Source organism: Hemiscyllium ocellatum, chromosome 9 (assembly GCF_020745735.1).
Source record: "Hemiscyllium ocellatum isolate sHemOce1 chromosome 9, sHemOce1.pat.X.cur, whole genome shotgun sequence".
Lineage (NCBI taxonomy): Eukaryota > Metazoa > Chordata > Chondrichthyes > Orectolobiformes > Hemiscylliidae > Hemiscyllium > Hemiscyllium ocellatum.
The window spans coordinates 70139484-70155024 of record NC_083409.1 but is presented as its reverse complement, the minus strand read 5'-3'; the positions used below and the strand labels follow the sequence as shown (position 1 = coordinate 70155024).

The following is a 15541-nucleotide window of genomic DNA, read 5'->3' as shown; positions in this document are numbered from 1 at the left end:
ACATGACAGGACCTGACCCTCGCAACAACCTTGCCAGAGTTATTTCCATGGTTCTGGCACTAAACCTCATCCCCTGAATTAAATGGTCTCTCTTGCTGAGAGGAGACATGTGGCCGGCATTGGCGTTCCTGCTGCCGTTTCACCCTCCCTCCTTCACAATGACCAGGAAGGTTGAGGTCATGAAAGGATTGGCATATTCGACATTCAACTGAATCCAGGGTTTCCCTGGCCATTCTCTTGAATGGGGGGGCCACCACTGGTGGCAATTTTTGTCCCTGTTGGCACTCTGGGCATTACCCCACCAAGGCAGTTGTGTCAGCATCCAACCCCAGCCACCAGACATGACTTCTTGCTGGCATCTTCATCTTGGAAACCCCTGGATGACCCTGGTGGAGTTTAGCCAGTATCTAGCAGTGACCTTTACTTTGGACAAGCACCCTTGCTCCCCATAGTAATATGCTGTCCTGTAGGTTGATCTGGTCTCGCTGGGTTCAGAAAGGTTTCAATCCTGGTCGCAATGGCCCAACTCTTTTCTCCATTACCACCTGCTGTTTTAGTATCACTAGGACAGGATATTTTTGCATCCACAGGCAAATATTGTCAACAGGGTTTCCAGGAAGTTTAAAACCAGAAAAAATGTTCCAGGGAGGGCACCACCAGTGGAGTATCTGCCAGTGGTTCAAGCCAGTGGTTCAAGGCATCCACATTAGCCACTTGGCTTCCTGTTCCGTGTTCTAACTGTACATGCTGAGAATAAGGGACTAACACTGAATTCCATCAGAAGCTATGGGTCACATTGCTTCCTTCAGTAGCCTAGCAGGTGTTTGTGCCTATTACTATGACAAATTTCTATCTATAAAGGTACTGATGGGACTTGCTCACATCAAAGATGGCTGCCAAACCTTCCTTCTCGATCTGGACATATTTGCATTCAGCATCAATCAAAGTCTAGGAAGCACACACTATTGGGCATTCCTCTCTGTTAGGCTACCAGTGGTCCAATACTACCTCGGTACCACATGAGGAGGCTTTGCATGTCAACGCTACCTCTTGCTTCTGAGCATAGTGGGCCAATACTTTAGATAACAATAGCTGCTCTTTCACTTCCCTAAAGGCTACGTGACCATTTCCAAGGCTAACCTTTTTTCACTTTCAGGTGTAAGGGTAACAAGATGGAGGCCAGATTACGAATGAATTTTCTGTAATAATTCACTAACCCAAGGGAAGACTTATGCTGCGGTGGAAGCAGGGGGTCCTTTAATTGCCTTCACTCTGTCTTCCAACAGTATAACCCAGTTTTGTCAGCTCCTAACCCAAGTAGGTCACAAAGCCTGGGGGAAACACATATTTTTCCCTTTGAAGGGGTATGCCTGCCTGGGAGAAAGATTTAAGCTCTACGTCCAAGTTCCCCACATGCTCTTTATTGGCCTTCCCTGTTATTAGTATGTCATCCAGATTAATGGCAACCTGGGCTAGCCCTTGTAAAATCCTCTCCATGGTCCACTGGAAAAGGACACAGGTTGATGATACCCCAAATGACAGTGCTGTATATTGATGTAAACTCTTATGGGTATTAATTGTGGCATATCTAGGACTGCTCATTCAGCCGTAATTTCAGGTAAACGTGGCTTATGTCCCACTTTGTAAACTTTGTATCTAAGTCCCCTATGCGAGGGATCAGGTATTTATCCAGCTGCGAGAAGAGGTTTACTGTTTCTTTAAAATCCCCACAAAGGTGAACTGAGCTGTCAGGCTTCATGACCAGTGCGACTGATGTTGCCCATTCTGCAAACTGCACTGGTTTGACGATTCCTTCACACTCCAGCCTTACCATTAAGGTAAATGGTACTGGGCAGGCCTTGCAAAATCTCAGAATCGCTTCCTGGTCTACACTTAAGTGGCTTTGGCCCCTTTGATAGTCCCTAGCCCTTCCTGAAGTAATCCTGGGTATTTCACTCCGACTTCACTGAGGCAGCCATTTTCTGCTCAAGAAATGTTGAGTCAATTTAAGTGAATCTTTCTCAACCAATGCTGTCCAAATAAGCTTGGGTGCAAGCAAATGTTCTTCAGGAACATCATCCTGTTTTCTCCTATCACTCTTGAAATAACTGCACAGAGACCTGTATCCTGCCACCAAGTCATCCTTTATTTATTTGTGCACAGTATACTGGCTCTAGCCAGCCAACTGAAAGTCAGTCCCCTCAAATGAAAATCATCTAGTTATAAATATTTTATTAAACAAATTACAAAATAGTTTACAAAAAAAATTAACATTTACAGCTGTATACAACAGCAATTTTACAAGGGAGAGGAGCAGCAAAGCCAGGTCCCAAACCCTACCGTTCAACCAGTTTACAGGGAGATGGAGGACAAACCCCAAATCCCAGTTCCACATATATAAGACAGCGACATTTGTACATGTAACTGGATTAGCTTTATAAACAGTGCATACAACACAGACCCAGCAAGCCCCTGTCCCTCCCACCTTCCAGCCACTCTAAGGCAACCCGTTCCTACCCACCTTCTGGCTCTGTCCACCCCATGCCCCTTCCAGTTCTCGGTCCACCTCGAAATCTTTCAAGGACAGCCCGCCCCGGTACCTGCCCAGGGTGACAGCACTGAGGACGGCTACCTGCCTTCTCGCTCTGGCTGCCCCTACGTACCATTGATTTCACCTACCTCGATGCGCCATCTGGCCCGTGGGCTATCCTGGCACACCTTCCGGCCACCTCTAGGCCAGCCCATCCCCTTCCTTGGCATGACAGCGTGCAGAGTCGCCCACAAGCCTTCCAGATCTCAGCCTGCCCCTACTCACCTTCTGGTGCTTGGCTGCTCTGACACATCTTTCGACCACCTCTAGGACAGCCTGTCCTGATTACCCCTTCTCAGGATGACAGTGCTCAATGACCTACCCACCATCTAGCTCTTGAGGCGACTGGCATCAGGGTGGCCTACCCACCCCCTAGGCTTTCAGGACAGCCTGCCAACCTTCAGGTTCACAGGATGGCCTACCCGCCCTCCGGCTGACAGCTTTCAGGATGACCCATAAGCCTCCCAGCAAGGCCTGCTGGACCCAGGGACACAAAACAGTGCAGGTGATAGACCCAAACACCACAATACAGTTAATTACCAAAACAAAAAGCCCTTTCTGGTACACTCAGTCCAAATCTATGCAGTCTTCAAGATGTAGAATCCATTTCTAGGAAGAGTCCACTCCAGTATACAATGTGCATTGTCAGAAATAGAGTCCACTCCAAACTGCAGAGTCCATTGCTAAAAAGAGTCTGCAACCAAGGGCAGAGTCCACTCCTGAAGGCAGCAAATGCCCATCCCACAGCACACAGTTGTTCAGTCTTCATCGTGTCCTGGCCCAGTCTTTGAAAACCAGGCCCATAGTGCAGGTGCAGTTAACTCACAGGGGTTTAGTCCACTCCTGAAAGCAAGATCTTCTCCAAAACTCCAGGATGCAGCAAGTGCTCACCTCCCAGCACACACAGGTATGTAATCTTCAGAGGCCCAGTCCCCCCAGGAACAGCTCCTCTGGTAAAAATGTATGTCTTCCACATGGGCTCAGTCCAAACACCAAAAACAGTGAGGATACATACAACGAAAAAGAAAACTAGAGTCCAAGGACTAAGCCCGACCATAAAATCCACATTTTTTTTTACTTTTGAGAAAAGGACAAAGGAGAGAAAAGAGTAACACATAGGCTGTAACCAGCCAGTGAAACAACAATCCCCTAATGAGAACTGAGTTTCACCTGAAACACATTATGTGCACCAGGAGTTTAACAAATCACTCCTCACTATGAGGAATGGGAGTTTACTGAACTGGCTAAATAATTCAGCTAGTTCAGTAATCAGGTTTCCCCCTCCCAAAAAAGAAGCTGAAACCAACAGTAACATACTGACTGTAGTACCAGCCAGCACAGAGTCAGTCCCTTCAAATAAGGAGCTTCTAATCTTCTAGTTATATATTTATTTAATTAAACAAATTTAAAAAGTTTACTACAAACAGTTACATTTACAGCTGCATACAAGGAACAGCAATTTTACAAGGGAGAGGAGCAGCAAAGCCAGGCTCCAAACCCTACCATTCAAACATTTTACAGGGACATGAGGACAAACCTCAAATCCCAGTTTCACAAAAATATAAAAAGAGACAACAATGACAGTTGTACATTAGACAATACTGTTACATACAAAAGTACAGACAATACAGACCCAGCAAGCCCCTGCCCCTTCCAGTTCTCAGTCCACCTTGACTCCTTTCGACCACCTCTGGGGCAGCCCACCCCGGTACCTGCCCGGGGTGAGTGCTGAGGACGGCTACTCACCTTCTGGCTCTTGGTCTACCCCTACGTACCATTGGGCTCTCCCCCACCCCGTTGCACCTCCGACCAGTGGGCTATCCTGGCGCACCTTTGAACCACCTCAAGGACAGTCCATCCCCTTCCTTGGGACAACAGCATGTAGGGTAATCCACAAGCCTTCCGGATCTCAGCTTGCCCCTACACGCCTTCTGGCTCTCGGCTGCTCTGACACCTTTCAACCACCTCCAGGACAGCTCATCCCAATTACCCCTTGTCAGGATGACAGCGTTCAGAACAGCCTACCCACCATCTGGCTCTCAGGGCGACTGGCATCAGAGTGGCCTACCCACCCTTCAGTTTTCAGGACAGCCTACCAACCTTCAGGTTCACAGGATGGCCTACCTACCCTCCGGCTCTCAGGGGGAAAGCTTTCAGGACGACGCACAAGCCTCCCAGCTCACAACAAGGCCTGCCAGACCCAGGGACACACAAGACAATGCAGGTGATAGACCCAGGAAACACCACAGTTCAGTTAGTTGCCAAAAAAAAGTCTTTTGGTACACAGTCCAAATCTATACAGTCTTCAAAATATAGAATCCATTTCTAGGAAGAGTCCACTCCAGTGTACAATGTATGTTGTCACCTGTCCAAAACATGAGCAGAGTCCACTCCTGAAGGCAGCAAATGCACATCCCACAGCACACAGTTGTTCAGTCTCCATTGAGTCCTGGCCCAGCCTTGGAAAACCAGGCCCATTCACAGGAACATAGTACAGGTGCAGTTAACTCATAGGGGTTTGATCCACTCCTGAAGGAAAGGTCTGCTGCCAGACTCCAGGATACAGCAACTGCTCACCTCCCAGCGTACACACAGGTGTTCAATCCTCTGAGGCCTCCCCACAGGGCAGCTCTTCTGGTGAAATATATGTCTTCCACAAGGCTCAGTCAAAACACCAATAAAAAGTGAAGACACATACAAAAAACAAAGAAAACTAGTCCAAGGGTTAAGCCCTACCATAAAATTAACATTGTCCTTTTCTCAAAAAGAGAAAAGAGTAACATACAGGCTGTAACCAGGCAATGAAACAACAATCCCCTAATGAGAAATGAGCAACACCTGAAACACATTATGTGCATCAGGAGTTTAGCAATCAGTTCTCACTAAAAGGAATGCCAGTTAACAAACTGTCTAAATAATTCAGCCAGTTCAGGAATCAGGTTTTTCCTCTCTCCTCTCTCCCCCCTCCCCTCCTCCTCAGTGATACATCTTCCTGTTCACTGCACAGCGATACAGGAAGACGTCTCCTCCTGTGCTCAGCAAGGATAAGCACAATTATGTTCTCTCTGCTACCTCATGCTCATTGGGCCACTACTCATTCTAATCCTGCATTGTACACAACTTTTACTTAGATTCTTGGATTGCATCTTTCACTATTGCATGCGTCATGACCCCTCCATAGCTCTTAATCACTTCATTCTCCCAATCTTGCTGCTCTCTCTACTTCCTACTCACTCACAAGGAGCATCTTACCATCTAATCTGTTGGTAAGATCAGATCATGATTTACAGTTCTCCCATCACTTCCATCAGACTCAATCCCTCCTTTTATCTCATTGTAGGGTCAAGAAGACAAAGACCAATAGTAGGAATTAGGCTCCTTTTGCCATATAATGAAAAGATTTTGGATTTGGATGAGAAACCTGTGATTGCTAATTAGGAATGCTGTGACCTTCATGGACAACCAACATGGTAATCTCATGGTGCTATGGTGCATTGATCTCCCATTATCAAGGTTGACTCATTATTAAACTGCCCACAGTTTTATCACTCTTTCACAGCTGACTCCCTTTCATCTCTTATGCAGAACCATAATGGCACCCAGTGAATCTTTGCCCTGAAGAGGCCAGTGTTGCAGACACCTTTTAAGGAAGAAGCCACTCAACTTAGAGAGTGCACCAGCAAGGCTTTCACCTACACCTAGGGCAGCATGGTGGCATAGTGGTTAGCATGCTGCCTCACAGCGCCAGGGACCCGGGCTCAATTCCAGTTCTAGGTGATTGTGTGGAGTTTATACATTTTCCCAGTGTCTGCGTGGGTTTCTTCCGGGTGCTCCGGTTTCCTCCCACAGTCCAAAGATCCAGGTTAGGTGAATTGGCCATACTAAATTGCCCATAGTGTTCAGGGACGAGTAGGTTAGGTGCGTTAGTCAGGGGTAAATGTCAAGTAATAGGGTACGAGAATGGGTCTGAGTGGGTTACTCTTCGGAGGATTGGTGTAGACCTGTTGAGCCAAAGGGCTGTTTCCACACTGTAGGAATTCTATGATTGTATGATTCACCTCCATTAGCTCAGAGACTTTCACATTGATGGGTAGTCTATCTAAATGAGACTTAGGAGCACAATCTGATGAGCACCTCTCCTCAGCTGGGTGAAGGAAAATGGCCCAAGTCTCTAGCACTGAGAGGTCCACTATAGGCAATGAACCTTCTCAGTCCTAGGCAAAAGACAATCTCATGGTCTCAGCTATTAATGACTTCATTAAAATACACAAACAAGTATAGGGACAGCTGGTTGATTTGTCTGAAGCAGTCAGTAAACTGGATGGAAGGATGAAGGAGACCACCAATGTTATAATTACTGTTCTGCCTTCAACGTACATGCATCTGGCTGCCTCCACAGACAAGTTGGCTACAGCCTTAGAGATCCAGGTCCAGCACACTGTGCATCTGTCAGATGTGTGCATGGAACTGCACTCCATAGCTGTTACTGGAGGTGCTCTGGATCAACGACAAGGCAAAACAGTTCGAGGAAACCAGACCTCCCTCTAGGTGCCCCAATCTCTCAGGGAGCCCGGTGCAGCCAGCAGGAATCTGTAGAAAGGAGGGGCCACATGTAGTTCCCTTATCCCCACCAAGCGGTTTCCTCTCAAGACACTCCAGAAATGCCCAGCTCCTCCACTTCTGCTTCCCCCTGCCTGTGATGCTAAAGCCTGCAGAAATCCAAGCCGAGGAGATTGATTTGGAATTGACACTGTCAGCAGCCTTGACTCTCTGGGCCCAAATGCCCTGACAATAACTGACAAATCTTCGAGGTTAACAACACCAACTATAGAGCATCCTCACACAGCTTCAGACTTCGGAATTGTGCTTAAATGTAATGGGAGGCAAAGGAAGAAATTAACTTACTGAGGGCACATTTATGATATGAGTTACAAATCATTATCAAGTTTATTGCACGTTCATAAATATGTATGCACTTGCATACTTAAGATCATTAGTCTGGTGTCTTGCTGTGGAATCTGGTGAATTTGCACCCATTTCAGAGATGAGCAACTTCTTCAGCCACACCAAGGCTGAAAAAAGCTGTAATAGCTAAACATTTCTGATCTCTCATGAGGAACTGAATTCTTGATTGTGAATACAGTCAGGGATTACAGATTCTTGAACTGTGATCTCCATGACTGTAGCGCAAGATATTGCACTTTAATGTGAACAACACTGAGGCTAAAAGCAATATGTGGGGATTGCACTAGTGCTTGGCTTGCACACAGCATCCACACTTACACCAGTTTTGTGAGTGGGAGTATGAAATCCGTGATGATTCCACACATCTCTGAATATAAGGTTCATTCCATCTATCAGCTTTTAAAGAGAGGACACTACCTTTCAAGTTTGGGAAATATTCAATGTATTCACTCTTCCTCATGTCACATTGGTGTACCAAGAGAAGCTGCATAAGTGCTGCCTCTCAGGTTATATTCTGTCCAATAAAATGCTCACATATTTCAGTTCAATGTAGCGGATTATGCAAACTCTGAAATGCTGTAGGTTAGCCAATAGTAGAAGATTTAAAAAGAGTTGTCTCAGGATTCCTGTCAATCGGCTATGATCAGTAGAGATTGCTGCACAACATCTGATCTCACCTGATGAGTGAAGCTGTAAAACCTACATAACATTAGCATTGTGTTGTGTTGTGCCTAAATTGCTGCTTTCTCCCTTTTGGTGAATAAGACCTGCAAAATGTATATACTTGGAAGTGTAATCATCTCAAGTTACCAAACATACAATTTTAAGGATAAGACAATGTTTATCCAGCAGCATAGATGTTCATGGACTGCTAAAATAACTAAGACTACACCAATACTTTGCACTGACCCGAGTCTGCTGTCATATAACAAATATGCACAATTAAAGAAAATCCAAAACCAGTTTATGCATCCTAATACTAAGTATAATTTAGATTTCCTCTGGTTTCTTGTAATGGACTATGGATGCTGTATTAAACTGTCTTGGATTATCTTTCCACTCAGTGCCCTAATGTCATCCTCATCCTCATTCTCAGAAGATTGCTGTCAATCCCACATGTCCTCCTCATGTCAGACATTGCACTTTGGCTCAAGTTGCAAAGAGCACAGCATGCCACAGTAATGTAGCATACATTTTCTAGGCTACACTGCAACGCAACTTGAGCAGTCCAGCTATTAAAATCTCATGTTAAGGAGGCCTAGACTGCTGCACCATTGTCCTGTTCGAAACACGAGCTGCCTTGTATCTTTGTTGATCTCAGTCTGGGGTTTTGTAATGTTGTCATAAGGTATGTTTTGAAGTGGCAACACTTTATCTCCTTAGCCATACCCAAAAACCTTGGAAGGAAGCAAGAACCTATCGGTTCTCTAGTATATATGCATCACGGCAGCTCCTTGGATATGTGCTGCTGACCTCCAAAGTTCAAGATTAATGGTCACATGTTATTTGAACATTGATGGAGTTGAAGCCTTTTCTATTAAAGAACTGTGTAGTTGGTGATAGGGCTCTTGCAAAGCAACATAAATACAGTCTTTTCACCCTGCATCTCGGGGAAGCCAGTGTTGATGGAGCCACTGCCTGGGCTGCTTGTCTGGGGGGGAGGATATAAATGGAACAATTTGGAGAACATAATCTAAGTAGCAATCAAAATACCTTTGTGATTGGATGGTTCAGAGAAGTTCCGTAGGTCCCCATCGCTCCTAGAAGTGAACCATAAAAATTCATGGCACTTGTAACCTTGATGCCCACAAAAATAGGATGGTCACCAATTCGGGGCAGGTCCTGCTGCAGTGGATGGCAGTTTGGTACAATGGCCAGGACATCTGTAATCTGCACCTGTACTGTATTTCCATTAAGTGTAGAAACTGACAACAAGATTTGTGGATTAGCCATAGAATCATCATAGGACAGAACCCCTATAATGAGGATGCAGGTCATTTGACCCATCAAGTCCTCCAACCCAGACCGACATACTTTCTACCCCATTCCTGTAACCCTGCATTTCCCATGGTCAATCCATCTAACCTGCACATCTTTGGACTATGGGACGAAACCAAAACACCCAGATGAAACCCACGCAAACATGGGGAGAATGTGCAAATGCCACACATTGCCCGAGGCTAGAATCAAATCGAATCTGGGTTCCTGGCATAGTCGTGCTAACCAATGAGCCAGTGAGCAGCCACGAGTTCTGGGCATCCTTCATGTTTACTTTACAGATTCTAGTACACAGTCGAGTTCCACAACTTCAAAGTATGGCCTCTGTCCTCCAGTTTTCTTACATTTCCTCACCACCATATCTTCTTCATATTTTGTTGACTTTGCTGACAATAAAGCAGACACATTTTTCTCCTTTTCTCACCTTAATTTATATCCACTTTACATCTCTTATTTCTCCTTTACCATGACTGGCACTGCCTTTGTTTTTTGCTCACCATCTGAAAAATTAACTATGTTTCTGTATCCACACGTTGATGCTGAGTTTCTCCAGCAGTTTCTTTCTTTATTATCAAAGAAAACTTCTGTTGATTTCCACCTCTGCCCCAACTTAACACGACTTAGACAAAGCACTGAGCATCTAGGAGAAAGTGAGGACTGCAGGTGCTGGAGAGTCAAAGTCGAAAAGTGTGGCGCTGGAGAAACAGCAGGTCTGGCAGCATCTGAGGAGTGAAGGGTTTATGCCCGAAACATCAACGGATGCCGCTTGACTTGTTGTGCATTTCCAGCGCCATTCTTTTCAACAAAGCACATAAGCATAACAAGTGAATGTGAGCCAGGTGAGGGAATTCATCATTCATAACCAGGATTGGATCATTGGTACTCCCACCCACCAGATTAAATAGTTCTGAGGGGGAGGTGCCATTTTAGCTTTGTGGCATCTGGTGAGAAAATCAGCATGAGGGAATAGCTGACTTGACAACGTCCTGGCTACCCATTTTGGTGCATCTGGCCTTGGCAATATTATTAGGACTGATAACCAGTTCTGTGGAGACTAAATCTAGTCTTCACATTGATTGGAATCCTCTGTTTTGTCACATAGTAATATCACCATGCAACAAGGGATAGATTCAGAACAGATCTCTCAGCTTAAAGCTGTATGACCACAAGGTACTGTGATGGACTACCATCATTAGAATTGCAAACAGACAGAATCTGTATGTTTAGACAGAATTTTATAGTGGCTTGAACGACGCAGGCCATAGAAAGAAATGAGACTGAATCTCAAAGTCTTGGCAAAGTTTGCCAAGACCTATCTCAATGTCAGAAACAGTTTTGCTGCAATTCTGCAAATTCTCATGAGGGAATCCAAGGCAACGTTGGCTCACAGTCAACTGCAAAGAGCTTCCATATTGCTCAGGATATGATTTTTGGTCACTTGCTGCCTACAGTGCTCATTCATAGACATTGAAATCCCACCAAACCATTCAAGATACTCAAGACACCTCCCTGATCTACTTCCAAGATGCTTAGGGAATACAGACCTGTGCTGGCAGTTGCACTAACCACTAGCATTGAAAGGATGCGGCCAGGACACTTTATGCTTCAATGCGAATAATTCTGTCAACTGAGTTACAGGTGTGATCTCTAAGTCATGTCACCAGAAATGCACTGGTCCAGATGAGATGCACCCAAGGATTTTGAAGGAGGTGAAGGTAGGAATTTCAGGGGCACTAACCATAATCTTTCAGTCTTCCCTGGAGTTGGTGTTGATGCCTGAAGACTGGAGAATTGTAAACATTATGGTGTTGTTCCAGAAAGGTTATAAAAATAATTGCAGCAGTTATAGACCTGTCAGTTTAATTCAGTGTTGGAGAAGCTTCCAGGAAGGAACAGAATAGATTTTTAACACTGAGATCATGCAGATGGCATACCCGGCAGTTGAGGACTGAACACATCAGATATGAGTGCCCAGGCTTTTGGAAGTGTGAATGGCAAGTTATTCCAGAGCATGGTAAAATGAGGTTACAATCAAGCAGAATGCGCACCACAGTGGGAGGGTATTTGATAAGAAATGTGAATTTGATAAGAAATGGTGAGAACTGTCACTAGGTCTTGCAGCAAGAAACCCTCCAAGAAACTAAATGAACTGACACTGACAATAAAACATAATGTTCAACTTCTTGTCTCTCAACTTAACTCTCGTCTGCTAATGCCTTCATACTAGATGACCAACCTCAGTTCAATGGAGGGTGTTGTAATGGAAATTTAACATTTTTGGGAAATCTATGAAAGCATAGGGAAACAAAGAAGTAAGAGCTTGACTGAAACTAGAGGTTGTATTGCAGAAAAAAATTGTAAAGGCAAACCGACCTAACAGCAGATTTACAAGGCCAGTTAAAACTACCATATCAACAGTCAAGGAATGAGAAAAACAACTCCATTTATGGAAAGGAACTCAAATATTCCAGGCCCCTGACCTTGAGGTGTTGATAAGAAGAAGCAAATTATAGTATCAAGGGAATATGTGAAAGCTATCAGATGCCCCTTATATGAGGCGTCTTACCAGTGTATTGGGTCCCTTTGCAGATGTCAAAAATAAACGTTTTCTTTGCTCTTGCTAGCATTGAGTCGAGACGATTAAATTTCCAAGACAGGTGCAAAAGAGTAAGCCAAAAATAAGATGTAGAAATAAGGTGGCATGCTGATAGGCCTACAACATAAGACTATAAACATGTGGAACAGGGAAAACAGCACACATGTCAACAGAGGTAAGTAATCCCAAAACCAACAGTTCATGAAAAAGCTCTGTAACTATGAATGTTGATTGGCAGTTGAGCAACAAGTTAGCCTTCATGAATTTCAATATCCACAGTGACAGAATCTAGAAAGAGAATGCAAAACACTAGGCTGAATCATATTCAGCTTTCTTCAACCAATACCCTTGGGTGGTTGATCCTTTTCTACCTTTTCCTGTATCCTGAAAAGTGGATTCAGTTTTAATCCAAATTGATTTACTCTGCATCACTTCCAGCTGAGTCAGGACCCAACAATGTTTATGTGAAGCCCTGTGCTCAAGCATTAACTGCACCTCTAGCTGAACTGTTCCACTATAGTCACAATACTGGCAACTACCTGACAATGTAGAAATTGACCAGATCTGTCCTTCCAAAACAAAGAGTTATGGTATAAAGCTTTGAAGTTGTTACACTCGAAGATGTCGTGTTGCTTTGTGATGTAACAGAATGATTACTAAAGGGTGCTATGGTAAACTTTATTGAAATCAATGAAGTTTATAAAGAATGGCTTCTAATACTGTAGACCGTTGTTTGATGTTCTCAAGTATAGAGAGCTGTTCATAACCATATCTACTACTCTGCAAACACAAAGATTATTGTCTACTTGTGCTTTCAATCTTGTAATCACCGTTGAAGTAGCATGAACAAAATCTCTGGCGATGGTTTTGGAAGTACACTACTATTGGGCAGAGTGCTGAACAAAATATGAGTGACTGTGAGCACTGATTGAGCAATATTTTGCAACATATCCTGTTAAGTGTGATATTATTTTTGTTAAAGTGGATTTCAATTAAGTTTCTAAAATGTGAAATACAGAAGTTTTTAATTTTTCCATGGCTGTACTGTTACTATCAAAGTATGCAGCGATTCCTTTCAAATGCAATTAACAATTTTTCGTGCTTTGCTTAGTCTGAAGGATGAAAATCATTGCTATCTAAAATCAGATTTTCCTTGCTTCTATAATATGATTTGACGTTCATGTGAATGTCTAAAATGGATGTGTTCTAAAATATTCCTCTCTTATTAAAGATGATTACTTTTATAAGGATTGTTATGAGGTTTATTATACTTAATAGTAGTTTGTGAAGTTCTTTTTGATTGATTTATTAAAGTCATTGTGAAAGCAAATGTTTTTATAACTTTTTTGTTTAGGAGGATAATGTGACATTGGAACTACAGTCCTCCCCATTGAGGAAATCCATGACACAATTATCAAAGAGAAAACCTTCCCCTTGCCCCAAGGAGTTCAGCAAAGATAACAGCTACAAGCAGCCCACAATAGCATCCCAGACAAGGTCTCTATCACCATATACCAAAAGACGGATGGCAGCGCTCTCAGAGGATGCCAATCAGAGACTCGCACATCTGAACCTGGGACCTTATCAATTTAAAAAAGAAACAGATAGCAAACCTCCATTTGTAATTAGACATGTACGTGTTTAGAAGGGTGTTCATTTCAGTGAACAGTAAGTCTGGTAAGAGGTCATTGGCCTGTAATATCAAAACTATATGGGGATGACATTGTACTTGTTACTCTTCAGAGAGCTATAACTGCAGTGTCGGCATTTTTGTTTTTGACAGCCTTCCTGATTTTCTTACCAGTTACAGAATCTGAGAATTAGAGCTAGACCATTCTGAGAGATGTTAGGAAGCATTTCTATACATAAAGAGTAATAGAAATTTGGAACTCTGTTCCACAGATGGCAGGTGGTGCCAGGTCAGTTGTTAGTTTTAAATGTGCAATAGATAATTTTTTGATAAGCAACATTATTAAGGAATATGGGCCAAAGGCAGGTATATGGAAGTAGGCCACAGATCAGCCATGATCCTATTAAATGGCAAAACAGGCTCAATGGGCTAATGACCTATTCCTATTCTTATGTTCCTAATAAAAACAATTAGGGCCTCAAGCTTTCACCTCCCACAGACTCCTTATATCAACTTTTCACCCCTCTTCATCACCCTTTGCCCTTATTTCCTCCTTGCCAACTCACCCAGTATCCACTATGGGAGATCTTAGGAACCATCTTGAGATGAAATTGAATAAAGTTTAAAGTATCTATCATTGACTTCACTGTATTAAGAAAACTCTGACAAAAGACCGTTCAGTAAATGTGAGCCCCTGCAAGTACTCAGTCACTTATAACAACAAATATTTGTGTTCATGCTCCCATGTCAAAGCTTGATAACCTCTTTATATCCACTTGGAACTGTCAATCAAACTGAATTTACAGCTCCACACTGTGATAATGGAAGAAGTCAAACAATGCTAATCCTATAATGATACACTATTTCAGGGAAAACATTAGTAATGGAACTGGGCACAAAGGAAGATCCATTGGTTCAAGGAGGAAAACATTCAGAATGAAGAGGGAAGGAGATGCCAGGCCAGTCCCATCATCTGACCCAAGCACCGGCAACAGTGCTACAAGATATTGAATTCCTTCAAGATAATGAATAAAGTCTGAAAATGTGTTTTCACAAGACATTCCTAACCCAACCCACCACTGAGCTGTCATATTGCTCAGTACATCACATCCCTATCACTCACTCAACATCACTTACTAGAAATCAGGACACATGCTTAATATTTAGATTTGCCGCCTTACTCTCACATAGTTACCATTACTCCCAACCTTACACCTATTGCTTACTAAATTTGCACATCAATAAATATTCAGCGAAGGGAGTCACATCACCCAAACACAGTTCTGGACCATCAGTGACATTATAAGTTCTCTTGCAAGCGAAAATGGCATACAATAAAAGACAAGAGCAGAACAAAGGAGGACAAGGAAACCTGCATCTTTGAATCCTATGGAGGAGATGAGTTTTAGTATCTTAGAGGCAGTAACCACTCAACTTCTGTAATTCATTCTCACTGAGGAGATATATATATATATATTATATATATATAATGTATGATCCTGCCTTAAGCCCCTTTTCAACCTTATGCTCAACCTTACCCTGCTATCTGCCCTGATGTGCAGCAACACATGGTGAGCCAAAATCTCTTGCTTCCTGCACCACCAGCATTTCCTCAACCCAATCTTCCCCTTCTGATCTCCTGGTTTCAGACACCCAAAAGTTACTGCCTGCCCAGCCAACATTACACAAGCAGTAAGAGAGTGAGAGCAGCAACATAGCACCAGTGAAGGGATCCTGTCACTAAAGTGGCATTCATTTGCAA

At 43.5% G+C, this 15541-nt stretch overlaps 1 protein-coding gene across 1 annotated transcript in view; it reads left to right on the top strand.

The window, feature by feature from the left end:
* spata6 (spermatogenesis associated 6) overlaps window positions 1-15541 on the top strand; it is a 97027-nt gene that overhangs the window by 36220 nt on the left and 45266 nt on the right. The window contains exon 7 of the mRNA XM_060829817.1: window positions 13504-13782. Within this exon, the coding sequence (XP_060685800.1) occupies window positions 13504-13782 (279 nt within the window). The remainder of the gene's footprint in view (window positions 1-13503; window positions 13783-15541) is intronic.